The sequence below is a fragment of the Coffea eugenioides genome, chromosome 5 (assembly GCF_003713205.1).
Source record: "Coffea eugenioides isolate CCC68of chromosome 5, Ceug_1.0, whole genome shotgun sequence".
Lineage (NCBI taxonomy): Eukaryota > Viridiplantae > Streptophyta > Magnoliopsida > Gentianales > Rubiaceae > Coffea > Coffea eugenioides.
The window spans coordinates 52,386,634-52,413,731 of NC_040039.1; the positions used below are offsets into that span (position 1 = coordinate 52,386,634).

General features: G+C 37.6%; 4 protein-coding genes and 1 non-coding gene across 6 annotated transcripts; 4 read left to right on the top strand and 1 right to left on the bottom strand.

Moving 5' to 3' along the window:
• Nucleotides 1-1,925: 1,925 nt before the first annotated feature.
• On the top strand, nucleotides 1,926-2,023 carry LOC113772716. Its single transcript, XR_003468673.1, has one exon. It is a non-coding gene; the product is annotated as a small nucleolar RNA snoR117 (small nucleolar RNA).
• Nucleotides 2,024-3,771: 1,748 nt separating this feature from the next.
• Nucleotides 3,772-5,361, top strand: LOC113770173. The gene is made up of 2 exons (XM_027314563.1): nucleotides 3,772-4,462; nucleotides 4,630-5,361. The coding sequence occupies exons 1-2, from the start codon at nucleotides 4,107-4,109 to the stop codon at nucleotides 5,114-5,116; spliced, it is 843 nt and encodes a 280-aa protein (XP_027170364.1). The 5' UTR covers nucleotides 3,772-4,106; the 3' UTR covers nucleotides 5,117-5,361.
• Nucleotides 5,362-5,850: 489 nt separating this feature from the next.
• LOC113770897 (putative cyclin-B3-1) lies at nucleotides 5,851-12,508 on the bottom strand. The gene is made up of 22 exons (XM_027315519.1): nucleotides 12,313-12,508; nucleotides 11,776-11,925; nucleotides 11,480-11,549; nucleotides 11,279-11,370; nucleotides 11,063-11,111; nucleotides 10,890-10,983; nucleotides 10,413-10,479; nucleotides 10,194-10,251; nucleotides 10,041-10,119; nucleotides 9,879-9,911; nucleotides 9,728-9,785; nucleotides 9,548-9,596; nucleotides 9,350-9,443; nucleotides 8,847-8,904; nucleotides 7,785-8,051; nucleotides 7,587-7,676; nucleotides 7,323-7,412; nucleotides 7,080-7,241; nucleotides 6,912-6,971; nucleotides 6,662-6,760; nucleotides 6,277-6,455; nucleotides 5,851-6,193 (listed from the first exon to the last, which is right to left on the bottom strand). Exons 2-22 carry the CDS (start codon nucleotides 11,794-11,796, stop codon nucleotides 6,028-6,030), a joined length of 1,935 nt encoding a protein of 644 aa, XP_027171320.1. The 5' UTR covers nucleotides 11,797-11,925; nucleotides 12,313-12,508; the 3' UTR covers nucleotides 5,851-6,027.
• Nucleotides 12,509-14,044: 1,536 nt separating this feature from the next.
• Nucleotides 14,045-16,324, top strand: LOC113772300 (leucine-rich repeat extensin-like protein 5). Its single transcript, XM_027316888.1, has 3 exons — nucleotides 14,045-14,326; nucleotides 14,717-15,742; nucleotides 15,973-16,324. Exons 1-3 carry the CDS (start codon nucleotides 14,233-14,235, stop codon nucleotides 16,002-16,004), a joined length of 1,152 nt encoding a protein of 383 aa, XP_027172689.1. The 5' UTR covers nucleotides 14,045-14,232; the 3' UTR covers nucleotides 16,005-16,324.
• A 5,373-nt stretch (nucleotides 16,325-21,697) lies between these two features.
• Nucleotides 21,698-26,910, top strand: LOC113769934 (ribosomal RNA large subunit methyltransferase I). 2 transcript variants are annotated; one of them, XM_027314256.1, is made up of 8 exons: nucleotides 21,698-22,037; nucleotides 22,752-22,977; nucleotides 23,084-23,218; nucleotides 23,676-23,898; nucleotides 24,928-25,114; nucleotides 25,891-26,075; nucleotides 26,293-26,430; nucleotides 26,618-26,910. In XM_027314256.1, the coding sequence occupies exons 1-8, from the start codon at nucleotides 21,911-21,913 to the stop codon at nucleotides 26,744-26,746; spliced, it is 1,350 nt and encodes a 449-aa protein (XP_027170057.1). In that variant the 5' UTR covers nucleotides 21,698-21,910; the 3' UTR covers nucleotides 26,747-26,910. The 2 variants fall into 2 exon arrangements, with proteins under 2 accessions (XP_027170057.1, XP_027170058.1); XM_027314257.1 differs by having other exon boundaries at nucleotides 26,628-26,910.
• The last annotated feature ends 188 nt before the right edge of the window (nucleotides 26,911-27,098 follow it).

Genomic DNA, 27,098 nt, shown 5'->3' on the forward strand with positions numbered 1-27,098 from the left:
TAGTCTTTGAGTTGGCGCCCACCATCAACCTTTAAGACTTGGTTATAATGTGGATTTGTTTCAAAAAATCCAGGCGGGTGCGTAGTGCACCCGTTTGATCCGATGATGGTTCAGTTCCCTCCGAGTTATTCCTGGACCTCCTTAGATCCACCCCCTCCCCTAATGTAGAATAGATTAGGATATACTACAGTTGTCATCTTCGAAAAAAAACAAAACATAGCTCGAAGGGGTGGATTTCAATTGGTATTTAGGGATAATTTCAGAAACCTCCCTTGAGATTTCTAACAATTTCACTCAGCTCCTCCCAATTTTAGAAAATTACGCTGATCTCCCTTATTTTTACTATTTAAGTATAATTCTACTTAAGTATCCCAAAATGTTACTTAAGTATCCCAAAATACCCTTATGCAATATCATAACATCAAAAGAAAGTGAAAAAAAGGTTTAGTGATCAATTTAACTAAAAAAAAAGTAACAAACACTTTTATCCAAATTTGCTATGCTTCCACGATAATTGTAAATCCAAAATCTCATCAACCGTTCAAGCAAACTCCAATTTAATTCCCAAATTCTATCAATTTTGGTATTACTAAAATCCCAAATTTTACCAAAATCGCACTTCAACTTAACTCCCAAATTCTATCAATTTCGGCATCATTAAAATCCCAAACACTACCCGAATCACTTTACAAATAGGCCATAACCACCACCACCAACTAAAATACTCTCAAAAGCTTCCCGCCTCAAATTAACACTATATTTTGTCTATTAGCTAATCTCACATCTCAAATTATTAACCCAACACCTATCTCATATCACCTTATTTGAACAGAAGACCTGGCCAACCACTATTGATGTTTATGCCAAGAACAACCCCATACTCTAATGGCGTTATGAACAGAGAAACTAATTTTTATGACAAACCACCACCAATACTTGTAAATCAAACAAAAATGAAAATAAATAAAGATATTAGATTCTAGTGTCTAATGGACATAATAGCATAACCCAGAGTCATCCTTTCTTCTCTTCCAATCATAGCCCATTAATTTCATTTTTTTTCCTCTCTATCACAACCATTTTCATCATCTCCATCTAATTTGACCATGAAATTTTCATTTGCTTCATCAATTTGTAATTTTGAAAATTTTAATTCTTTAATATATGTAAATTATAATACAAGAAGAAATAAACAAGGGGCTGATAGTTAAGTACTATGGAAAGAAAGAAATAGACACTTATGGTAGATTTGCATGGTGGTGTAATTGATGAGCGAAAGAGACTGTGCAGTTATAAGTAAGAAGGAGAGAATCATAAGAGGTAGAAAAAAATAGAGGGAAAGTGAAAAGAAACTGTTGTTAATTAAAATAGGGTTGAAAATGACGACGAGTTGTTGAGGTTTTTATATTTTTCTTTTACTTTTGGTTTGGTTTTTGTATTTCACATATGTGGTAAATTATCTATTAAGTAGAGGGTATTGTAGTCATTTTATTGACCGGAGAGAAGTTAGTGTAATTTATTAGCCGGCAGGATTTGGCCATTTGGTGGGCCGTACAAAAAAATCCAGTGCGAGGAGGGGAGGCATTTTGGTAATTTGAGCGGTACAAGACATGAATTAGGGTTTTCTGAGTCCGCCTCCTTTTTTTTTTTTTCTTCAAATTTGTGTATAATAGGTTGGTGGAGTAGTACTATATATATATATATATATATATGTACAGCCATTACCGAAACTCAGAGTCGTCGTCCTCCGGTTCCTGGACTTGGATGAGAGCAACGTCCGTCCGTCCGTCCATCGCCGGAAGCGGCTCCAGAGAGAAACACGCACTAACATTAGCAAAAGAGTAAAACAATACGTGAGATCCAAATGTTTTCTGTTTTTCTTTATTAATATTTTAGTCCGCACACACACACACACACACATTTGGGACCTGTGATGTATCGGTAAAATTGTCCGTACCATCTGATTGAGGATCTCACTTAGATCCTTTCTCTGATGATTCTTAAAGCCTATATTCTGAGGTCTCCAGTGAGTCTCCCAAAATTGCCGCAGACCTGCGCTCTCTTGGGAGAGTTTTTCTATTTTTCTTTTTTTTTGGGGGGTGGGGTAGCTGTTGAGACTTGAAGGAGAAGAAGAGGGGGCAGTGATGCAGGAAATACCATCAAACTCTGAAAAGCTTCTTCAGAGGGCTTTGTTGATGATGTTACCAATCAAATGTTCTGAGCCTCCTCCCTCACATCCCTACACGTTCTGATCGATCCTAAGCAAAATTACGAAATACTACCGCTGCTATTATGCAATTCTTTTTTTTTTTGATGCAATTATGCAATTCTTAAGCAGCAGTAGATTTCACCATTTTTCCTTTCTTATTTTTATCATTATTGTCGCTCTCTTTGGACTAATGGGGGTCGATTAGATTAGTCATTAGAGTGCCATTCTTCGACCCCCACCAAACAGAAACGGAAGTTGCCACAATTGTAAATTCTAATACTAGTGTATTAGTGATGAAGGAAAATTTACTATAGGTTGGTCTGGGTCTCTTGGGAGGCGACAAATTAGAGTCTCTGATGCACTCATTTGTTGACGATAGTGTTTTCAGCGCTGTACGTTGCCCTCAACAAAAGAAAAAAAAAAAGGGGCAGAGATGCTGGCACATTCCCCGTCCAACCCTTCCCTTTAATTATACTAGGGATGTAATCGAGTCAAGTTTGAGTAGTGCTATACTCGAGCTCGACTCGACTCATATATCTCTAGGCTCGAACTCGAGTCAAAAAAATTGATACTCGAAACTTGACTCGATGTACTCGCTCTAAGCTCGAAACTCGACTCGATAAAGCTCGACCTTCAGTGAAGCCTTATCAAGCCGAGTTTAATCAAGTTTTTTGACTCGACTCGACCAAAAAATTGAGGCATTTTTTAGACATTTTTTCTTTTTAGGTATTTTCATAATTATGTTATTACTTTTTTACCCTTATAAAATTTTATTATAAAGAAGAGTATATTGTAAATTTCGTATAACCTATACCCATAATAGTCATTTTATAATTATAATACATATATATTATTTAAATTATAAATGTATTATTTAAATAGCCCGGCTCGACAAGCTACTCGACAAGCCTCGAGCCAAAAATTTGAGACTCAAAACTCGACTCGAACGCCAATCGAGCTACTCGAAACTCGGCTCGAACTCGGTCAACCCGAGTTCGAGCCAAGCCGGCTCGCGTACATCCCTAAATATATATCCATATATATATATATATACTAACTCAGGTGTTAGAACTAGAGAAGTTGCCCTTATGGAGGGAGGGGTGCTGTGCTTATCTTCCTTTTGAAGGCTCTTATTTAATGTATGTTAGCCAAAGGCCATTCCCTTCTCCCCATCCTCTGCAGAATCACCAACTTTGAGGTAAGAAAAGTAATTGAGAAATTTGTTCGGTTAAAAAGAATGCGCAATCCTAACGGGACTTGAAACTACTCAATTATCCAAAGACGGTGGGTCGAGTCATTCTCAATCCAGGCGTTAATTTTGACTTGGAAGAGAGGGAGGGAGTTAAGGCCTCGCGAATGGGTCATTGTTTTTTAATCTAATTAATTGGACATATGTTTCCAGGGCCCAAAAGTGTAAAATGGGTTGGTTACATATCCTGAAGAAGACCAAATGGAAGATGGGTGTGTCGAACTCGGAACTGAAAGATTGAATTTGGACAAATGCAGCCGTGTCATGGCATCCTTCAATCAAAACCACTCATCAAAATCCTACAACTCTCTCAGGAGCACAACAAAATATGCAAAAATCAACCAGCTCTGTCTTGCTGTTTTCTCATTTCATTTCTTCTTCGTCGATACTCTCTATCTGCTGCGCCCTGCGATGCGATAGGAGAGAGTCTGTCTGTTTGGCCTCGCACCCTCGAAGATAGATACGAATAGAATAGGACCCTCCTCAAAAGATAATAGATAGAGAGGTCTGCGTTCGTTTCGGAACTTAGTCCCACCATAAATTGTCAGTTGGGACTTTATTTTAATTTAATTCTGGTATATCAAAGCACAGGCGAAGAAGAAGAACACAAATTCTGCCAAATTGCTACTTAACTCGGGAAGCCCTGGGATGGCATATATCTTGCCCAACCTCTCCCCGACAATCATCCACTCCAAGGAAAAATCACTCCACCCCTCCTCTCCTCCTCCTCCTCCTCTGCTTCTACCCCCACCGCCTCCTAGGCAGGCCTCCTCTCTTTCTGTTCCCACCAAGCAGCAGCTGCAGCACCCGCGCCACCACCTACTCCTCCACCACCCCACCACCTGTGCCACCGCGACTGCTGCCGTTGCTCTTGCTTCTCCTCAGGATAATAAGCAACATGACCACAGGGATGATTTCTTTGTGAACCTGGGTCTGGCTGTGCGGACTCTAAGGGAAGACCTCCCTCTCCTCTTCACCAAAGACCTCAATTATGACATTTATAGGTACTCTTTTCCCTTTTCCGCTTATTCTCTCAACTCATGCTTCCTTTGTAACTAAAATCTGGCCACACTTTTTGTGGATAAATATATAAATACCGTATCAGCTGAATAATGGATTGGTAGCAAGTGCTCTACTAAAATTCCTTCCTTTTGGCACTTCGGAGGAGCAGGGATGACATCACATTCGTGGACCCGTTAAACACCTTCGCTGGGATTGAAAAGTACAAACTGATCTTCTGGGCTTTGAGATTCCACGGCAGAATCTTGTTTAGGGAGATTTCACTTCAACTACTTAGGATTTGGCAGCCGTCTGAGAATTTGATTCTGATCAGATGGAACTTGAGGGGTGTTCCTCGGGTCCCCTGGGAGGCCAGGGGCGAATTCCAGGCCACCTCCAGGTATAAGCTGGACCGCAACGGTAAAATCTACGAGCACAAAGTTGATAACTTGGCATTCAACTTCCCACAGCCCCTAAAACCTGCGGCTTCTGTGCTCGACCTGGTTGCTTCGTGTCCTACCAGCCCAAATCCTACATTTCTCTGGGGACCTGCCGATGTGCATTCTTCTTCCTGGGTTGAATTTTACCGAGCCGTCAAGGAGACTTTGGACAGAGAAACATCGTTGATTTCTCAAGATTGCTTAATTCCTTGTTCATAGAGAACACGTATTTCAGGGCATTACTATTAGGTGCCTCAAACTTTTTATATGCAAATGCAAATGCTATGCATTATTCTATGCCAGTGTCAGCGTCACTTGGCACGCATACCTATTATATACTTTGTAGTTATGCTGAAGGATTTCGGCATTGTTTTGCTAATAAGATTCGAATGGTATGTATAGCTTCTGTTAACTGTTGATTCTAATAAAGCCTGCCCATGTCTATTATTTTTCTGCTGTTACAATTTCGTTCAGTTCCTCTTTTATCTAGAACTTTCTCTATGTCTCTGTCTGCAATGTAGTGGTATTCATCAACAATCACCATCTTTGAGTTCTTTACCGAGCCGTCTTAAAGTTCTGATTGATCAAAGAGAGCGCACCGTGTGCAAATTTTTATTGGTTAGGCTATGCAATTTTCACTCGTCCTTCTAGCTTAGAGCTGTCCCTTCTTTATCATCTGCAGTTAGTGATATATATACTCCTCGTATTGTCTGTAAGCACCACGGAGTTCAGCTTGAACAGCACTCCACATTTTGTTGCCAACCAATTTAATAGAACCATCTTTTGTAAAAGCTAAGCTACATCAACCACATTGAAATTGGATGATAGTCATTTTGCTAGTATTTCAGGCTGGCCTTTTGCTTTATTTCCTACCAAGCGTACACCTCCTGCAGAGTAAAACTGGTGTCGCTCAGGTCCGATATAAGGCTTCAATCTAATTATAGTGCACAATACGTCCAAACCAGTGTCTGGCTCCTACCATTTAGAATCATATTTCTCAATACAACATCTATGTTCAACAATTTCAGCGACAATTGAGTCGCATGTCTGGGCAAGATTACAATGGATTTGGTTTCAGCTCATTATATGAGCAGTCCATCTAGCCCTCATCATCTAAATTTTAGCTCTGTTTAATTCTTGTAACATTGATTTTCATGACTGCACTGGGGAAGCACTTCTACTGGATTTATAGCTGCAACCCTGCCGAACTCAAACCTCATGTATTTCTCATATGTTACTTTCAGCATAGCTATTTTAGCAGCTTTGTGAAATTTCAAGATCATCTCTGCGCAGCTTCTGCAATATTCCAATTTGAAAATGATTAAATCACGATAGATATATGCAACCGGATAAAGAATATTCAACCGGCAAAAACCTGCCTGATTTGAGATTCTCTGTAGCGGGAATGTTTCTCAAGCAGTGGGGTCCATGTTGGATTCATTTCCATTGTACATCTAGCGAGATAGATGGCTGATGCACATAGCAATGAGGGCTTATATTTCAAAGCCTCGTACTCAACTAAGCACAGCTCGATGAGGTAAAAGGCAAGATGTTCAAACTGGCAGAAATCCCAATAGACAAAAGACGTTACAGATTAGGGACCAACATCAAAACAACTAGGAAGGCAAAAAGATGAGAAAGTTACAGATGTGATCCACAAACACCAAAAATACAGATGAAATGATACCCTTCTGAAGCACTTATTAAAGATCCTTGAAAATAGTCTGTTTAATCAACCTACATTGGAAAAGGTCTGTGACATACCGCTGTATCTGATCCAGCAGCCTTAAGGACCCGTAGCATAAAGACATACGGAGTTGGTGAATTCAGACGGAACTTGAGTGCCTTTAGAAAAGTATTCTCCTAGAAAGAAGACAGGTACTATATAAGAAAGTGCCTTGCTTGACTGGTCTACCAAGAGCAAACAAGCACAAACTTGTACTATTTGAATACCTACTTGGAGATGCTAGATCAAAACCTGCTGATAAATATTGTAAACATGCAATTCACTCACCATTCCAAGCATTTCATCTCTTGTGTATGAATCTGCTGAAATGCCAATTAAGTCCATGATCTGTAGCCAAGAACCAAAGAAAGTTGACCCTTCATGAACTACCTCAATTGCACAACAGTATATTATGTATAAGAAACTTGCAGAAGTTGTATTCATTCATAAATTTACCCTTGGATGCCAAAAATCCTCATATTTTGATGCCAGCAAGAGTGCAGTAAGGCCAACTAACTGCATTTTGTTCTTCCCGATGCTTACCAAGGATAAAAATTGGTCTAATAGTGTAACCATCAAAAAAAGTGTTTCTTGCATCAAATCAAACCTTAGATGTACCTGAAAAAAAGGTGGTAATAAGAAAAAACAGGAAAAAAGTTCAAAAAGCATTAAGAAAATGTTTATCATAAGAAAACAAACTTCAATGAGCCAGTTGATCAATATGCCACGCATTTGACGTGTAATTTCACTCTGGATATCCAAATAATGTTTCAACGGCTGATTATGTGCCTGTGTTAAGAGCCAATTTCCATAATGTCAGACAAAAACATTGATGTGATTAAAAAAGTAAAAATTAACCTTGCATTTATAGACATGCTTTGAATGTGTCTATAACTCCAGGAGAAAATCACATTAACAGGTAGAATTAAAATAACATAATGAAGAAATGAGATCGAAAATCACCTCCAAAACCCAGTAATACTGATAGATGTCATCAACATATTCAGTAACTTCAAGATGATTATGATTATCATAGATATTTGGCAAATCATCCTACAAGGGAAATTCAGGTTCCTTTAGTAGCAGCAGAAAAATATGAAGACATTTAAGCCTCTAGCAGGATGAAACAGAAGTCCATAGGAAGAAAAGGCCAGCAGTGACCTTTGATTGTGACATCAGTAAAGAAGTAAAAGATTTTCTTCGATCAGGTTTTCTCCTAGAAACATTATCTGCTGTAGTTCTATCTGAGTCACTCTTGCTAGAAGAAGAAACATCGTGTTGAGCAGTTTGTCCACTGAGAATTACTGATGCAACATGTTTTGTTGAAGAACATTTGGCCTTTTCCTCCTTTCTGTTGGACGAAGCAGCAGAACCAGCAGGTGGCTTATTGAAGCCACAAACACCATTTGAGTTTAAGGTCCTTTCAACCTAGACATCCATTTAAAATTAATATCTAGTTTAGGAAAGGAAACTATATGCTCTAAATTATTCTTTTAATGAACTGTAAAATAGACCAGTCGATGCAAATATGACGTGGTGCTGATGGTAATTACCATCCTAATATGCCCCGTATTGAATCACCAAGAAAAATATTCCATGTACAAACTCGAGTACATCCTGATTTGAATATGAACAATAGCATGTAGCTTCGACAAAGAAAGGGCAGACTTGAAAGTGTGCCTACAGGCTGCGGAGAGAGGCGGACATAGAAATATACACTGGGGAAGAAAGAGAGACAGAAGAAAATGTACATAATAATCGGTAAAGAGTATCCATATCTGCATTAAATGACATCACACAAATTCATGATTTTTACAGAATATTTTCCTACCTGACCTGCATAAGGAAACTTCCTTCAAGATTCTACAAGATATTTAACAAAAGCCTTCTCACCCTTCAGAGTTTCCATATCAAAGGTTTCAGCAAGAAACAGAGTCAACACAGAACTTAGGCAAGGGAAGAATTCTAGAGTGGCGTAGAGCAGACTCATTTTCTGCTATATATAAGGTAATAAATTGAAATGAAATGAGAAGTTCTTATGCTTAATCTGATGTGCTTAAAATTCTATCATTTTCCTTTGGGATGGTGAACGTGTTTCCGCACTTGGCTTGCATAAACATAACAACAAAAACAGCAACATAGTCACACAATTTGAAGATAAAAAATAATAATAACAGCAACATAGTCACACAGTTTGAAGATAAAAAATAATAATTCACTTACTTTGACAGATCTTCTTGAAATTGTTCCGGGTCTAGAGTTACGTCGACCTTTGGAAGCCCTGAATTCAAGGTTTTAAATGCAGTTATTAGTATGATGTATTAATTTTGAGAGAACCTTGTTCTTATCACACACTCTCTCTCTGTCAGATTCTTGGCCATAGAGTTAAGGCTTATAATTCTAATGGACCTATTCATAATGTCTGCATAAGTAATATTCCAGCTCTACAAGGAGAGAAATACAATAGAAACTTTTAAGCACATGGACAAAAACTGATTTTACTCCAAAACTCAAACTATGCTTGTTGAACTTACAAGACGTGAAAATTAAGCTTTTTGCCCGCCAAATTATCAGAAGGCAAGAAACACAATATGATGAAAAAGCAAATAAAGTTTCTGGTCACAGTTTGCAAAACCCTGAAGAGAATTATTTGAAATAGCTGTGAAGCGTGAATTCTGTTGCAAGAGCAAAAACTGTCTTAAAGCGGATTATAAGCAATGACTTACATAACCATGTATCCATCACTAACTCGAACTTTCTGGAGATGATTCTGAGAGTTGTGCACCCGGGAAGCCACATTTCTGCCAACTTTGGAGTTAACTGAAAGCAACAAAGGGTACAGCACATTAGACTGTTAATAATGTCGTTGCTTTTTTTGCACTTACTGAAAATGTGGACAAGCTGCTCAATTCATGGGATCTCACCTTGAAATCCATATTTTCCCCTACGCCTCTCAGAGCTTTCAGTAGATTCCTACAAGGAAAGCATAGATATCCGAAAAGGAAAGAGCATCAATACTAATGTGGAGGACCTAATTATTCTACATCTCAAAATCAAACCATAAATGGTTTTACTAATAGGCAGTAAATAAGTATTTTCATTACCTCCTTTGTACCATTCATAGGAACCTTTTTGACTTGTTCTGTTACTGGGAAAGATTTTCTTCAAGCAACATAAAAAAAAAGGTACATCAATGTCACTAAAGAGATCCAAAATTAACAGATCAATCAAGGAATTGTCCATAAACCCACAGACCTTATTGGAGGCAGATAATCCCCACGAGATTTCCTGACATACAGAGAAAAGAAAAAAGATTAGACTTTCATTAAGGAAGATATTCTAGGATCTACTAAACAAATACTAGCATACTTGATGTACAAATTCAACAATAGACGAGAATAGCTGAAGCATCTTTACCTACTCGTGTCAACGAATTTGCACCCTCGAGTCAAAGTCCCAAGGTCATTAGAGGAAGTGATCTTTATATCCTTGTCAGCTAATGCCATCCAAGACAGGAAAATGACATCATTAAGAGGTTATTCAAATCTTTTTCAAAAGTAAATGTCTTACCCTTGTTCACAGTGTGGTGGCTTCCAGAAGCTTGAGTCATGTTGTTCCGCACAATTCCCTGTTTCATGATGACAAAAATTCAGTGTCTGTTGCATACTGAAAAGTTCAGTTTTTCAATTATACCTCTTGAAAATAACAAAAGCAGTCCAGGTCAAAAGAAACATCACAAAATTAGCTCAAAACAAGTCACTACACGTGAAACAATTTTGATTTGCATACAGTGAAAGGCATTCTTGATGAACAACCCCCAGCCTGAGTGCCAGCCGCTGAATTCCTAGAAATACACCTGGAAGACGAATTAACAATAATGCTATAAAATGGTATTATGCCAAGGGGGATGAAAGGTAAATGACAGACGGTTCCTCTGAAACTGCTGATCTAAGCATAGGTTGTTTTGAAAGATGGTGTTTCAGTATTAAACCTCATGGCGAACACATGTCAAATTAGTGGTGTATAAGAACCCTCACAATATAGTCTAATACATCGTAGTTCTTTGATTTGTAAGCTAATATGCATGTACAATTTCATGACATAAGCATTAGGGAAAAATAAACCATTTTTCAGGTTTATTAATCATGTTTTACCGAATATTCACCTTGGCTTTCACGGATTCTAGATCCATGAATGGGCTAAAGGAAGACATGAGATAGATGAATTGTCAGAAAGCCTGCTTTTTGAATGGCAAACTTCACTTACAATGATTTGGATTTATTGTGTGCCTTTGGCCCTGAAAAGCTTCCCCTGACATTACTGATATCAGCCAAAACTTTTCTTCCGATATTTGCTTTCACTGAAGCAGGAGTTGAGGTCACAAATTAAGTTCCCAGGACACAAAATTCAATATCTCATCAAAAAGTACAGGAATTTACCAGAACTGTCCTTCTTGCCATTGTTCTTCTCCAAGTTCTTGATACCACTCTTTGTAGTGAATGAAATAACAGCAAAAACCACATACAAAAGCACACATCAGTCTGTATATCACAAACCATAAATGCTCAAATACATTCATGTCATGTAAATTGCGCAGTATTTGGACACAAAATTTAAAATGGATAAATGACAAAAAGGAAGCTAAACGCTAAAACCTGAGAGCCAGTTGCACTGCCCAAACGTCTCCCGCCATTAGATGGTGGTGGCGGTTCTGCAAATATCTTGAAAGATGGGAGTCGTCCAAGGGCTACGTTAAGGGAGCATCAAGAATAATAAAATAAAGAACAAAATTAAGCAACTGAAGTAAAGTCAATGAATTAACGGTTCAATGAAAAGAAAAAGAAAGGAATTAACACCAGTGTTGCTCTTCTTGGTTGACTTATTGGCGTCTTCCTCGATGACTTGATGTGAAGGTTTGGATTTACCCTAATAAAATTGATTCATTCATTCAATAGAAGCATATCATCAAAGACATATACCGTACATTGAACTTCTGGTGGTTTTAAGCAGTAATTTCACTTAGAAACAGAAAGAAAGAAATCAAGAATTGAACGAAGAATTAACAGAAAAAAACAAAGAGAAATAAAAATGAAAGCAGAAGCAAGTAGTTTCCTAAGAGGAAGAAGCGAAATGGAAGAGTGGATTGGAATACCTTAACTGCAACGGCCACCATTTGTGCGTCCGGTGCTGTTTTCGCACAAATATTTTCTTGCTTCAGATTGAGAGGGCAGAGAGTTTCTTGTTTTTGTTCAAAGAATGTATTGGGGGGAGTGGGATTTCCCTTCCTTCAAAATTCTTTCACCTGATTTGAACTTTTCGTAATAAGCAACCAATCAAACAAATTTCACTTACTATTTTATACTACTTCACTTGTCTTCCAAAATTTTTGGTGTGTGTGTGTGTGTTCCAGAACGGCATAAATTGATTAGTACTCCATAAGAGCGCATGGAACTGTGAAAGATAAGACGGTTACTGTACAACTGGCGTTTGAAACAATCAAATGAGGAAGATATAATAGTTAGTAGTACTCATAACTACTAAAGATTAGGGTTTCTTTAGTACTCATAACCATGAAGTTAGGGTTTTTTTTTTTAGTAAAAGTGAAGCAGACTAAAAGTGTTCGCACTTTGAAATCGAAAATGAATTTCTTTGAGAAGCAACAAATGGGGAGTACTGCTACTAACGATACCTCCGAACCACTACACCGACGGACGGCACTAGACAAGTAGAGTGACGGCTGCCGACGGCGACTAGACGAGAAAGGTTTCCTTTTTCTTCGTCTTCTTTGAATGTTGGGTGAGCACTAAGCAGTTTACCGTTGAAGGAACGAATCAAAGGCGCTCTCGGTTTTTATTTGAATTGCGTCGACGGAGGGAGATTCCAGAATTGCACATTTTCCCCCCATCTTAAATTAATTATTGACTCCCGAAACTATTCCATTATGCTAATACTAACCCCCAAAGAAAGCCTACTTTTTTCACCATTCTGACCTGACATCTCGTGTCGCTGGACCGATTACTCGACCATCGTCAAATGCTTAGTTACAGGGGAATTAGGTGATCAGTGACCATTATCGGCTAGCACTCCAGCTGGCTAATTCTCTGCCGATGGATTGGTAAATCAAAGGTCAAAACGAACTAGTACTAACTACTGAAGCAGAGGAGCTCAGCTCTCACTTGGAGAAAATTGATCAAGCTCTGTATGGTGGGTGGATGGTTTCCTGTTGTTGATATAAAGGTGTGAGACTGATGAGAGAGATGATTTAATTCGTCGACGGCCTTCAATTCGTTTTATACCAGCAACAACAATACATCAGATCATACAAGGCGTGACTGTAAAGACGTACAACCCAATCGCGCCTTTGAGTGCAAACTTCATGGTAGATGAGGTTTCCAAGATCCTTTTTTTTTTTTTTTTTTGATGCTTAAGTTCCTGAATTTCTAAAGCATTTCACAATAGTACTCCTTAATAAACCATCAGCCATATATTTTTTAGGCGGCATTTCAGTAGCACTTTACTACTGCTACCTGCGAGTGAGAGAACGGTGATGCTAAAGTGGGCATGGCATCTGGTTTGATTTCCGGTGAAGTTATCATGATGATGGTGATCACCTCAAATTAATAGTAACCGGTTAGCTCAGAATTCACAAACTTGTACGTAATTTCTGAGTTTGTCCTCCTACTCAGAGTCACACGGTCTTGATCAATGCAGACTTCAGAAATCAAACCAGAAGATTAAAAATTATTGGAAACTAGTAGTAGTAGTACTACTAGCCTACTAGGTAGTAATTTGCGGCAAGCAGCAGGGCAATCATTTATGAATTATTGATGATGGGTTACTATCGAAGATTCTGAATTAATGCTGTGACGGTGTACGGTGGTGTATAGTGTTTTAATGTTGACCAGTAATTAACAGAACAGACCTTCCGCCCATCCATGAATCCATCCATATATGCGCTCGTGCTCCCGTTGCTGATCTGCTTTCCTCAGACTTTTGTTGTGTATTCTATCTGAGACAAAAAAAAAAAAAAAAAAAAGAGAGGGGGAGAGAGCTCTTTGAGTAGAAAGCAAGCAAATGAAAAGACTCCAGAAAGACTCCTCCACCTTTGGCATTTTTCTGAGGTGAAGCAAGAATATATGCTTGCTACGCACAGTAACCAGAAAGAAATACACTACTAATCGAGAAAGGATATGGTGGTGTGTGTACTGTGTGCCACCTAAATTTTGTTTCATAAACCTCACACACACGCCTCTGATCTACAATCTACTTACTAATTGAATAGGGTATTTAATTTTTTTTTCTTTTTCTCCTGATGAAGTGTCCTGCTAAAGGAAGGAAATAAAGAAAGAAAGAATCGTCTTTTGGGCCGACATGCCCATGCCGGTTGGCTACTGCTCGTCTCTCTCGCGGTTGCTCTCTTGGCTAGATATCCTCGCAGTCGCAGCTACTTAATTATGCTCATCCACTCCACTTGACACGCTCCATTTGCATTTTGCTTCTCTTCCTCCTCCATACAAAAGTACAAATTAAAACCAGGAGAGGGAGGACTCGATTGCCTCGGGGGGGCATTCTTTCTTTTCTTAATCGGTCAGATCAATCAATACATATCATGGGGGGAAAATGCAGAGTGTGGTGGAGCCTCAATTGCAAATTAGTAGTAAATCTTTATCTGTGCCTTGCTGCTTGTTTCTTCTCACATTGTGGTAAGTACCATGAACGTGTGTTCTTGCAGTTAGTTTATTCCTTCGTTTCCTGTTGTCCTTCCAATTGATTGGCATTATTGTTGGGGAAGAAGGATTAGTAGTTGCATTTTGCAGTTGTACATGTGTTGCAAAAGTAGTAGAAGAAGATGCAGGCATATTACTATTAGACGAGTTAGCCACAGGAAGTGAGTCGGTCAACTAGCTAAGCTAAGCTGAGCTAGCTGCTCAGTCTCAGTCAACTATTAGAAGAGTTATATATCTGCCGCCATATATTGTACATAGACAGACACCTGTGTTGTGTTGGGTAATTTTAGTAATAACTAGTAAGCGAGTCTCTGTGTATTTAAGTAAACTTGCTTCAATATTTGATTCAATGAGTTGCATGCGCAGATGCAAGAAGGGCAGCAGCTCATGATGTATTAGTCAGGGCTTCTACGCACAATTCAGGAGAGATGGGACCTCCAAATCCCCCAAAAGCCAAAAATATGAACGGATTGATGGAGATTCTGGTGGACATGGTCAGGCCTTTGGATGAATCTTCTTCAAATACGCAGCCTTACGGTAACGGGGTGAGTTCCCCATTCTCATTGCCGCCATATGATTCCCTCGCTCCCTTTCCTCTCCTAGAAAACACTCCTCCATTTTGCGTGAATCCGCCGCCATTCACTCCCCAGCTGCCCCCGCCCTCTCCAACCACCCTCCCCATGCAGCCGCCGCCGACGCCACCCTCCTCCTCTTACTCCCCATCATTCCCATTCCCCAACCCAAGCCCACCCCCAAGCCCAGTTGGGACGGCAGTCCCTAGCCCGCCAGAATCATCTATATATCCAACTCCTCCCTCGACTCCGGAGACGCCTAGTATCGCAGTCCCTAGCCCGCCAGAATCATCTATATATCCAACTCCTCCCTTGACTCCGGAGACGCCTAGTATCGCAGCTCCAAGCCCCCCGGAGACGTATGTTCCCAGTCCATCCGTATTTGTTCCAAGCCCGCCACCGCCTTCAGCGCCATATTATTCTCCGCCCAGCCCACCAATCGGTTACGTCCCAAACCCACCTGGTAGCGCCGGAGGAGGAGGAGGATTTGTCCCCCCCAGCAGCCCCCGAGTTTACCAGCCACCCAACGTCTACCCATCCCCGCTGGTGCCGCCACCTTCTCCGCTTACAGAACCCGCGTCGGCCCTTTGGTGCGTGGCAAAGCCATCAGTGCCAGGGCCAATCATCCAGGAGGCCATGAACTACGCATGCGTTTCGGGAGCAGAATGCGATCAGATCCAGCCCAGCGGGTCGTGCTTTGAGCCCGACACGTTGGTGGCCCATGCATCCTACGCCTTCAATAGCTATTGGCAGAGAACCAAGGTAGCGGGGGGGACTTGTGAATTCGGGGGGACTGCAATGCTGGTCACCGTGGATCCAAGTAACCCTCTCTCCTCCTTTTGCTAACCTGCTTTGCTTTACTATTAGTACTGCTAATGGAGTATTTAGTAGCGGCGGCACTACTTTACTATTTCTTCTTCTTGTTACTCGCAATAATAATAATAATTGGTACGTAGTAATACGGGCTGTGGAATAGAGCGGTAGTACTTAGTAGTGTTTTCTTAGCAGTAGTTTAGTAGTATTTCTTATTTACCTCAATCTCTGTGTCAGGCTATGATGGGTGCCATTTTGTTTACTTCTGACTGGAGCCGAGATGGCAAAAAGAGCTTGGAGGCTATAAAGGATGCTGCCGTATTAGCCCCAAAAAAAAAGCAAGCAGAGGAAAACAGAAGCAAAAGGAAAACCCGTTTACCAGCTCTAGACTGTAGTAGCCAAGGGGACACCCTTTATTTTTAGCCGCACAAAATTTTGTACCATATGCAAAGGAGTAAAGTACAAAATGTGACGCATGAATTGAATTTTTTGTTAGGATTTCCCCCCATCCTGCCGTCCAGGGGGTTAGTTTAGTTTTGCAAGGACAGCACATATATATACTTTGCTGTATTGTTCAAGGACAACAGTACTAAGTAATAACAGGTTACAGTTTTCTTCTCTTGCATTCTCTCTCTCACACGTCCTCCGTCAAACTCTTTATTCTCAGCTCAGCTTACAGTGCTTTGTTGTTGTTTAGCTAGTGATTTCATAATTTAAATGGTATCATTCTTGATTTTCCTCTTTATTCATGAATGGTATCATTCTTGATTTTTTAAATCCATGAGCAATGAATATTATTTTCTTTTTATTTTTCATATAATTTGCCCTTTCAGTTAGAATTACTAAGTCGAAGGGTAAAATATTATTATTTTTTTTTTACTTTTAATAGGTTTGGTGATGTTTCCTTTTTATTTAGGCTCACATTAATAGATTTCATATCAAATTCCTATGTAAGTGCAGCCACTTCTCACTTTTTGAATTCAAAAGACATGAGAATATATATAATAATTTTAAAAAGTCAAAATTTTATTAAAAAAAAAATGAAGAGTTGGAAGCATTCTGACTTACCCATACTAAAAATTCCTTCTCAAGAAATACAAGTCATACTGAATATTTTTTTTTGTAGGACAAACTCCACAAAATTCAACAAAAATAATTAAACCACCAATATTGGTTTTCTTACTAAAAGTTGATTGGTGTAAAAAATGTCCGTATCTTTGTACAAGATTATCAAATCGAATGTATAATGTTTGTAAGTATTTTATTTTGAAATCAAATAAAACATGCGATTACATTCATTCCTATCTATATATCATTTATTTTCTAATATAAATTTCTATTATTATTTCAAGATCCATCTTCCGCAAAAATGCATTTCTTAAATAATCTACACATTTTATGATCCTTTGAACTATTGCTAGACAAATCTCAAACTTTAATTATATTGTTACAAAAAAAATTTTTAAAATTCAACATCTCTTTTAAATTTCTTTAAATAATGTAAACACCGTGCGTAACACAGATATTCACGCTAGTATATTTGTATCCCATTTTCGTTCCCCAAAACAACAGATAACGTGACTAGATTTTACATCTACCAATGCTTGAGCATCACAGTGTCATTTTTTAAAATTTCTAATCTACCTTTAATAACAAGAGTAAATTTATTCCAATTTATTTAAATAAAAAAAAACTTCCCCACGATTAGTGGAGAGTTATTTGTTGAGGTTATCCACTTTCTTCACACGGAGTAACTCCCCACCACTTTCATGTAATCTGGTCAACTTCCATCATCTTTCAATTTAACTAGTAAGAGAATATTACAAAGAGACAATTTTGATAAATATATTTATTTTAATTTATTACACGCACATTAGGTATGGCTCAAGCAAGCACTAGTTACAATAATGTCACGAACTGTTTAAAAGTAGCAGTTTAGTTATGTTTTGGACCTTTTGGTTGGACGTCTTTTAAAATTATAAACTAGTTGGGACGGCCTGCGCGTTGCGCAGGAGGGCGAATATTTCCCGTGTTAAGTTGCACAAGTTTTAATTATTGTATATTTGTTGTAGTATAGAGAATTATATAGGTGGTATAAGTTTGGCTTGAATTCTAAAATAATAGTGCGGTAAATTGGTCGGGTGAATATAGTGTTAATAGTTTGTGAAGTATGAAGGATATTTTGTAATATAATGGTTAATAAAGTACTATAATTGAGACAATGCAGTGTCAACATTTTGTGTGGTATGATTTGTATAAATTATGTGGTTTGGGTGAGGTAATTATAAAGATACCCATTTATATTTATGTATATCTCTATTACTCACTAAGTTCCATAAATATGGGCCTATTTCTTTCTCTCTCTTTTTGCACAAATTAAAACATTTAATCAATATAATCACAAGAATTGCTTTTCTTTCATATTTTTGTATAATGTCACTCACTAATATTAGATCATTAATCCACATTAAGAGCCATGTATTATTACATTGTTTTTGAAATTTACAATACTTTAATTTTTTTTAATGTAAGAAACAATGTAATTAATGTTGCATGTTTGACTAAAAGAATAATAAAAAATAGCATACAACATTGCTTTTCAATTTAGAGTAATTTAGAGCCATTAGGAAAAATGAATATATACACATTAAATTTAGAGCCATTAGGAAACATTTTATAATAATTATATATATACATTAAATATGGATATTTATCTAACAATATAAAAGCGAGAGTTGCCCCATGAACAATGTTTTTTTGTCAAGCGGTTATCCTGCAATTGTTATTGGATGCCCGGACTATTAGTAAATAACATATTAATTATTCTTTTCTATAGAACGAAAAATAAGAATAAAAACAAGGGCATTAAAAATTTGTAATAATTATATAGAGTAATACGGATATATAGACTAATATATCTTTATAATTGTATGTTTTAAAAAATAGTAGGATTAGAAACCATTTTTAGTCCATGACACCTTAACCGATTTTGGTTAATTGTGATAACAATGTTGGACTTCATTTTTTTTTTTTACTGCTGTTTAACTTTTGGGAATCATTCAGTCAAAAGCTACTACTGAACATGCTAAACAATCACTGCATTCAACAATTTTACAGAGCACTATTTTATTTCATTTTTTTGCAATATATGCATTCATTTTTTTCCAAACAATTTTTATTTCATGTCGCAGTAATAAAATCCATTTTTTAAAGTCATTAAAGCCAATAATAATTTATTAATTATTTCCTCAATAATTGTGTAATTACAGAACACTCAACATTAATTAGATTGTTTCTTACATTAAAAAAATTAAAGTACTGTAAATTTCAAAAATAATGTAATAATACATGGCTCTTAATGTTGATTAATGATCTAATATTATTGAGCGGCATTTTACAAAAATATGAAAGAAAAATAATTGTTGTGATTATATTGATTAAATGTTTTAATCTGTGCAAAAAAAAAGAAGGAAAAAACCAACAAATACACAGATTATCAAGAATAAGAAACAGATAGAAATGCGTGAAACCTCAGAATAAAAATAGAAAAACTATATTAATCCAACTTGATTATCAATTTTTATTTTTAGCCCAGATTATTTGTATGATTCTTGAGCTTTATCTGACTGAATTAGAGAAAATCTATATAAGTTCAGAAGCTTAACTGCTGCGACCCTTTATTGCTCTTCGTACAGATACATAGAAAGTTATGTCTTTTGCCTTTCTTTTTTTTCGTTATTATGCTTTGGTTTTCAGCTCAGATTTCATCACCGTAGCATTTGACCAGAAGGATGACTGGAGGCTTCTCAATGACCAAAAGACCAAAACGCCCCTCAAAGTCACAAAAATAGCAGCATAACCGCTTGACCAAAATTCACTATTCATTTGCCAACTCTCTCTTTTATTATATAGACTAGTGGGACGGCCTGTGCGATGCGCAGGAGGGCTAATATTTCCCGTGTTAAGTTGCACAATTTTTAGTTATTGTGTATTTGCTGTAGTGTAGAGAATTATATGATTAATATAAATTATGTGGTGTGGGTTAAGTGATTATAAAGGTGGGAAAAAGTATAGTTGAAATTACGAAGTGAAGGAAGTGTTGTTACATTTATGGAAGTCAGTCCACAAAATAGTTACATGCATAGTTGAATTGATAGTTACATGAAAGTAGAACAAAAAGATGGTTACAAAGTGAAGGAAGTGCAGTTACATGGATGGACGTTAGTCCATAAGATATTACATGCATAGTTGGGTTGATAGTTATATGATAGTGGAACAAAAGTGCATCCGGAATTGATTTCATTAGAGTAGCAATGTTAAATAATTGCGTTGAGTTTGTGAACAATGTTATTCATTGGATTTCATTGGACTATGTTTATTAGAGTAGCAATGTTAAATAACTGCGTTGAGTTTGTGAACATTTTAATTGTATTTTATTTAGATTATATTGGATACACTTGAACAAGTTCATCGTCAAATATCTGAAGTGCATATTTGTTCATTCCTAAGTGAGTAAATACGATGGTATAGTTTACTTTAATTAAATGAAATTTTGTCAACTTTTTCCATCCATTTGTTAAATAATTTTCCTCAACTTTTATGTCCCAAGTCTTTTGTTGACTATAGAGCACAATTATGCTATCTTTATTTGGTAGAATATGGAAGGCATCATCTAGATGTAATTGCTGTCATAAAAAGATGTGAAATTTTTGTAAGAATATTGATACACTGATATGCTAAATATTTTGTGTAATATGAAAATTACCAAGTTGTCTATATCATATGGTTGTATTGTCACATAGAATTGAAACTTTGTTAGTAGTCCTTCTATTGTGCAGAATGTTCCTGGCAGTTTTTTTGGATAACAATTAGGTTGATAAATTGTGTTTAATTAGAAAGTAATAATTTTGTACCATACCGTATTCGTTTTGGCCATAGTCTTGGGCTGGTAAAATGTTCCATTCATAGAAAGTTGAGCAATGATTTGGAGCAAATATCTGCACTCGAAAGGCCATTACACCTACGTGAAAAAATTGGATCATGAAATTTTCTTGTATTTGGTGATCGCATAGAAATTCTTTCTAGCCAGAATTTGTGGGACTTTCATGTAATCTAATAAACCAAAATTTGTTTCCATTTTTTAGTATTGCTGTTCTTCGCATATGGCGTCCTATATGCGGCAAAAATTTGACTGGTATGACCTGAAAATTAGTAGCAAAAGTAAGAAAAAATTAAAGTGGATTTTGATCTGCAATATATTTTGTTGAAAATATTGATCTTACCATATGCTCTGTTTCTTCTCTACTAAAGTACATCAAAAAGTTTTTGATTGGTGATGCTATATGGTAGGCAAAAATAAGTGAATAATATTTAGTGATTTAGTTGTTGATAGAATTTATATAGATGGGGTTTATAATAGTGGCAATTTGTGTATCTGACTCGTCGCTTATTTGCACAGAGAGTTTTGTATACCGTTGCAGTAAAAATCTAGTTGGATATACTGACAAAAAATGTTGAGTAATTTGCCGGATATCTTACTGCCATTTTCATTGGTGCAACATGTAGCAGCAGTAAAAGATGCATATAAAAGATCCAAAAGACCAAAACGCCCCTCAAAGTCACAAAAATCACGGCATAACCGCTTGACCAAAAAGCTACTGTTCATTCTCCAACTCTCCCTTTTATATATTTAGATAGATGTTTTGGTTCAATACGATGCCTGGAAAATAAGCTCAGCCTTTCGCTGTAAATGAATTTGATTTGTGTCGATGGAACAACTTGTCAGGATTTGTCCCCCACCCAAGAAAAACAAACAGCGACAGTGTAGGTGGGGATCTTTGGGTGGTGGGCTGCGATTCTTGGGCTGCTATATTGTTGTTAGACTAAACTGAGCCCATCTTGGATAAAAGGCCGTGATAGTAGAAGAGCAGAGGCGATGAAAGAGCGGAAAGCCCGAAAAACAGAGACAAGAAGGTGGGCGTGGGGGTGGGAACACTCAGGAATGATGCTGCTGGAGGAAGCCAGCAAAGCAGCGAGCAAAGGAAACCGAAGGAGAAAAACCGAAGAACAACTGAAGAAGAAAGCGTTTTAGTAAGTAGATTGCGGGGAGCAGGCGGTCTGCAGACCGCAGGGCTGCTTTCTCTGCTATCAAATTATCAGCAAAATAGAGTAGTAAATGGTAATGACGACAGTTGCAGCAGTTGGAGGGCGTCGAGCGATGGTGCAGAGGTCTCTGTCTCTCAAGACAGCGCCCACCGCCTCTACGCTCCTTCACCAAATGATAGCTTCCAACTCCCCAAAAGGTCTTCCTTTTTTCTTCTCTCCTTCTACATAGCAAACGCTAATATATATATATATATATATAAACTACGGTACTGCTTCTGCAATAAAATCTATCCCCTCTTTGTTGCTCAGAACTTGTGCTATCTAATCTACAGCTAGTATAATTCCTGAAAGTTGCAACTATATGCATAATCCGATAATCGCTGCTAATTATACCTACTCTTCTGTCCTTGGTGTCTACGGTGCTAATTATACCTACTCTACTCTTCTAATCTCCGCATGTCCTTCGTTCCCCATCCATTTGAATATCAATGTAGTGTTAGTGAACTTTGGGACTTCTTGGAAGGATGAAGTAGCACTAAACCCCACCTTTCGGATTCCTGTTGCATATACAGTTTCCAGACAATCAAAATCACTCCTTTATCTACTTTTTTCTTAAGCGAGTTTGACTTTGGGGGTCACATAATGCACTCATTTGTATTATCCACATTTTTTCCCCTTCTCATTATAGATTCTTCAGAGAAATGAAACAAAATGGATTCTCTTCATGATTCATGAGAGTCTCCTTAAGCCGCTAATCAAATTGGATCGCCTGAATGTAATGGTCTTCGTAATTCAAATGGATACTTCAGTTAGTGCAGTTAGTTTTCTAGTCATAATTATGTAACTTATAACCAAAGGTCATCTCGTCAACTCAATTGGATGGATGGAATTTTTTTTTTTTTTTTTGGAAGACGTTGCAAAGGTGGTGCTTAAGAAGGGCAAGACTCAACTCTTTCGTGATGGTTGTCCAATGGTTTACAGTGGTGCAGTTGATCGAATTATTGGCAGGCCACCGCCCAAGACTGGGGACGTTGTCCTAGTCGCGGATGGCACCGAGAAACCAATTGGTTGGGGCTTCTATAATTCAGCTTCCATGTTCTGTGTTCGCCTCATGCAACTCGAGGAAGAAGCCTCCAGGTATCTCTCTTCCTCTTAATTGCCTCCTTCTAGTTTCCTCATTCCAAGATGCAGCAGGAGGTGTCTAATGACAAATTTATAATGTCCTTCCTTGTCAATGAGACAGAGACCCTGGTTGTGCATTGAACGTGGAGAAACTACTTGACACGAGAATTTGTGCTGCTGTTGAACTGCGAAAGAGCTTAGGTCTTCCATCAGCTCATACAAATGCATACCGTCTCATCAACAGTGAAGGAGATAGGTATGGTTCTTTTTATGCTTCTCAATTTGATACTAACCTCTTTACTAGTACTGTGCATTATTTAAGAACGTTTTGTCTGGGGAAACACAAATTATATATTTCTTAATGCAAAAGTCTATAATCATTTGTAAACTTGCTTTTCTCTGGTGTCATTTCTTCTGTGTCTCCAACTTTTATTCTGTTTTCTTTGATTTGAGCTGCTTGGGGATGACGTTCTTAGGTTTGGCTGGGTGGTGCATGGAGATATCTTAATGCAAAGGCAAAATACAATAGGTAGTCTAATATTGTACGTTTTTGTTGGAATACAAGTTTTAACTCATTGGGGAATCTTTGAAAAGAAGAAGAAACTTAGAAAATGGTCTATGACTTGTTTCCATAACTTTGAAATCTTTATATCATGCAGTGATGCACATAAGCTAGTAATTTCAGTCTTACACTTTCGCCTAATTTGCAACAGATTGTCGGGCCTTATCATTGATGTTTTTGGAGATTTAGCTGTTATAGCGTCATCCGCTGCTTGGGTTGAGAAGTACAAGCACTATATACAAGCTTGCATCATTAGATCAACTAAGATCAACCACATAAGCTGGAGACCATCCCTTGAGTATTTGAAGGAAGAGGGGTTGAGTTTATCTGATTTGACAGAAGGTGGTTTATCTGCACCTCCTGAGAGGATTGAGGTAAGATATTCCCATACCTGGTCTCTTATTTGTTGGAGTTTTGTTTGACCTAAAGCAGCTTATTCTCTCTCTCTCTCTCTCTCACACACACACACACTCAAAAAAAACTTTTAGGAGAAACTGTTTGGTAGAAAGCACTGTGCTGAGCTGTTTAGTTTAGTTCTTTGGACTATATGACACAATTAATGAAATTCTGCAACATACAGAAAATCGCAATCCAGAAGAGTCTAATATTAATGTGCAGCATCCTTTTGGTAAATCCTGTTCTGAGAAAGTGATTTGATGATCTGCAAATAAGGAATACATTGAGTGGATAGCTCAACATGTACATATCTGCAGTTACTTATTTCATTATTTTTTTTTCCTGTATTATTTGGAACTTAAAGGAATCGGACATGTATATATACAATTGAACCAGTGTGGTAAGTGTAGAATCTTCTAATCTTGGTTTCATGGCTCATGTCTTCTTTGTGAGCTGTAGCTCATTTTTATTAGATGACATTATGACCTGGAAGTAAGAAGACAATCTGTTATTTTCTTTTTCATATAGTTAAGAATTAAGAAACACTCAATCCAGGACTTGTCTCTGTTTTTCTGGCAACGGAGAATCATGTGGTTTCAATTTGGATTCCGATGCTTCCACATTCTGCTTAAACTTAGAAAGTTTCACCATTTTTAGGATGGAGTTAAGTGCAGATTTTCCTTCTGGATATGGCTCTTGCATTATTTATTCCAATTTCCTCCACAGTTGTGTTTAGTACTTATTGCCTACTACATCTTCCATGTTGCCCTTTTGTTTCGCTAGTATCATGATATTCAGAGCTTTATGCTGTGAAATGAGATGTCATAAATTTCTCGGCTTCTGTTTAATTTCCTGAACTGTGTTTCTTGATTGTTAATTTGGGAAATTATCATGATGTGAGTGAGGTTCCTTCTCTGGAAAGAGATTGAAACCTTCGTGACTAGAGAGTTGGCGTGGTCATATTCTAGATTGGGTCTTTTTAATTCACTTATTCTTCCTTTGGGCAGGTTTTGGAGAATGGCATATCTTATTTAATCTCCTTGAATGGACAGAAGACCGGTTTCTATGCTGATCAGCGTGAAAACCGTCAATTTTTATCAACAATCTCAGAGGGCCAACAAGTTCTTGACATTTGTTGCTATACTGGAGGTTTTGCTCTGAATGCAGCAGCTGGTGGTGCTCTGAATGTTACTGGTAATTCATAACCATATTGGCCATCTTTCTTGAATTCTTATCAATGCCATCCACAATTAGTTTTCAGCAACTTGATGGATCAACTAATTGATTCCTTAGGTTGCATATGTTTTCATGCCCTCCTTCACAACTTTTTTTTTTTTTTTTTAATAAACACTGAAGTATTAAATGATTTGAAATTTCATTACAACATGAGGGCAGAATAAATTTTTGTCAGCTTAGGGTCTTCTCGACCTTCTTTTACTAATATATGGTCACTTATCTAGGGAAGTTATATATTTCTGTAGGAAAATGAGACGTTCTTTCTATTTAAGCATCTTAAGACCATTTTGATTGTTTTTCTTACAGCTTCCATGTTGCACTTCTTTGTCATTTAAGTTGGATGGTAGATGTTGCAGACTGTTATTTGGAGTGTCAAAGAATGAGAAGTTTTGTGTATGTTGAAGTCATTGTAACGCCATCTCTTGTCCAACAAGTGCACCTATTTAATGTGAAGATGAAAAACTGGAATGGGTGATGGATAATTCTTTACTAACTCCGTTTGACATTTGGAAAAATTCAGAAAGTTGTCATCTTGCTTGTTGGTATTAAGAGTTGATTGGAATTTCAACTTACAAATCTTAAGGAAAAAAGAGTGTGATAAGTGCATTTGTGAAATTGTGTTAAGTCTAAACATTTGTCCCTATACACTGTCACAAGTGCTCTATCCACACTATGCATGTTCATAAGACTATCCAGGTTTGGAGAATGTGCTGATTGTTGTGTTTTTGTGGAAGGGGTTGACACATCCTTGCCTGCATTGGAACTTGCAAAGAAAAACATAATTCTAAATGACATGAATCCTGCAAGAATATCATTTCTGAAGCAAGATGCAACAGAATTTATGAAGGATGCTTTATCTAGAAATGATTCATGGGATATAGTTATCTTGGATCCACCTAAGTTGGCACCTCGTAGAAAGGTACCATAATATGCTTGCTGTGCTATCTTCTCCAGATTGTTCCTATTTGATGTTGTTGATCTCGCTACTGGTTCAGACTCCATGCTTTCGATGTTATGGAAAACCAGAGGCCTTCTACGTATGTGTGGTTTCATGCATGTTGGCTGGGGGAGTTTGAGGCATTGGGTTATGGAACTAGTTAATGCAGTAGTGCTTACTGAAGTCTGACTTTATACAGGTTCTTCATAGTGCATCTGGCATGTATAGAAATTTGAACTCCTTGGCTATGAGATTAACGAAAGAGAATGGTCTTCTTATGACTTGTTCATGTTCTGGAGCAATGACTCAGAGTGGGATGTTTCTGCGTGTTCTCCAGGCAAGTCTATTTCAGAATTTTCTTTGGCAAGAGAGATTTGGCTATCCTCCTTGTTTCTTATACTTCATATCTCGTAGTCAGCAATAAAGTTTTGTGGAGGATGAAAAGAAACGTCACTTCCTTCATATGGCACTCGTAAAATGGCTTCTTTCTGGTGCCAACTTTTTGCATATTCCTTTTTGTTTAGGGTGCTGCAGCCATGGCTGGAAGGAAAATCACTGTTCTACGGCAGGCAGGAGCAGCTTCTGACCATCCCATTGACCCGTCCTATCCAGAGGGGGCATACCTCTCTAACATCTTGCTGAGAGTGGAGTGAGTGATGAAAGTCAGATTATGGAGCTGCATATCATGAATATGCCGTTTTGCAAAAGGCTGGATGGTAATTGAAGGTAAGTTCTTTGGGAGGCCAGAATGGAGAGGGCATAGTAGTTAATCTGATGCTACTCAACCAAACACAAAATCCTTCTTGGATTGTTTTACACATATATATATATATATATATATATTTTTTTTAATATGTAGATAAGTACCTTTGACCTTTCCTTTTCCCTTTTAATTAAATATTAAATATAGGCAAGTATATTCAAGGTGAATCAACCAGAATGGCTGGCATTATATGAATTGCCCATTGAAGTTACAGGAGAATAATCTCAAGAGCCCAAATTACC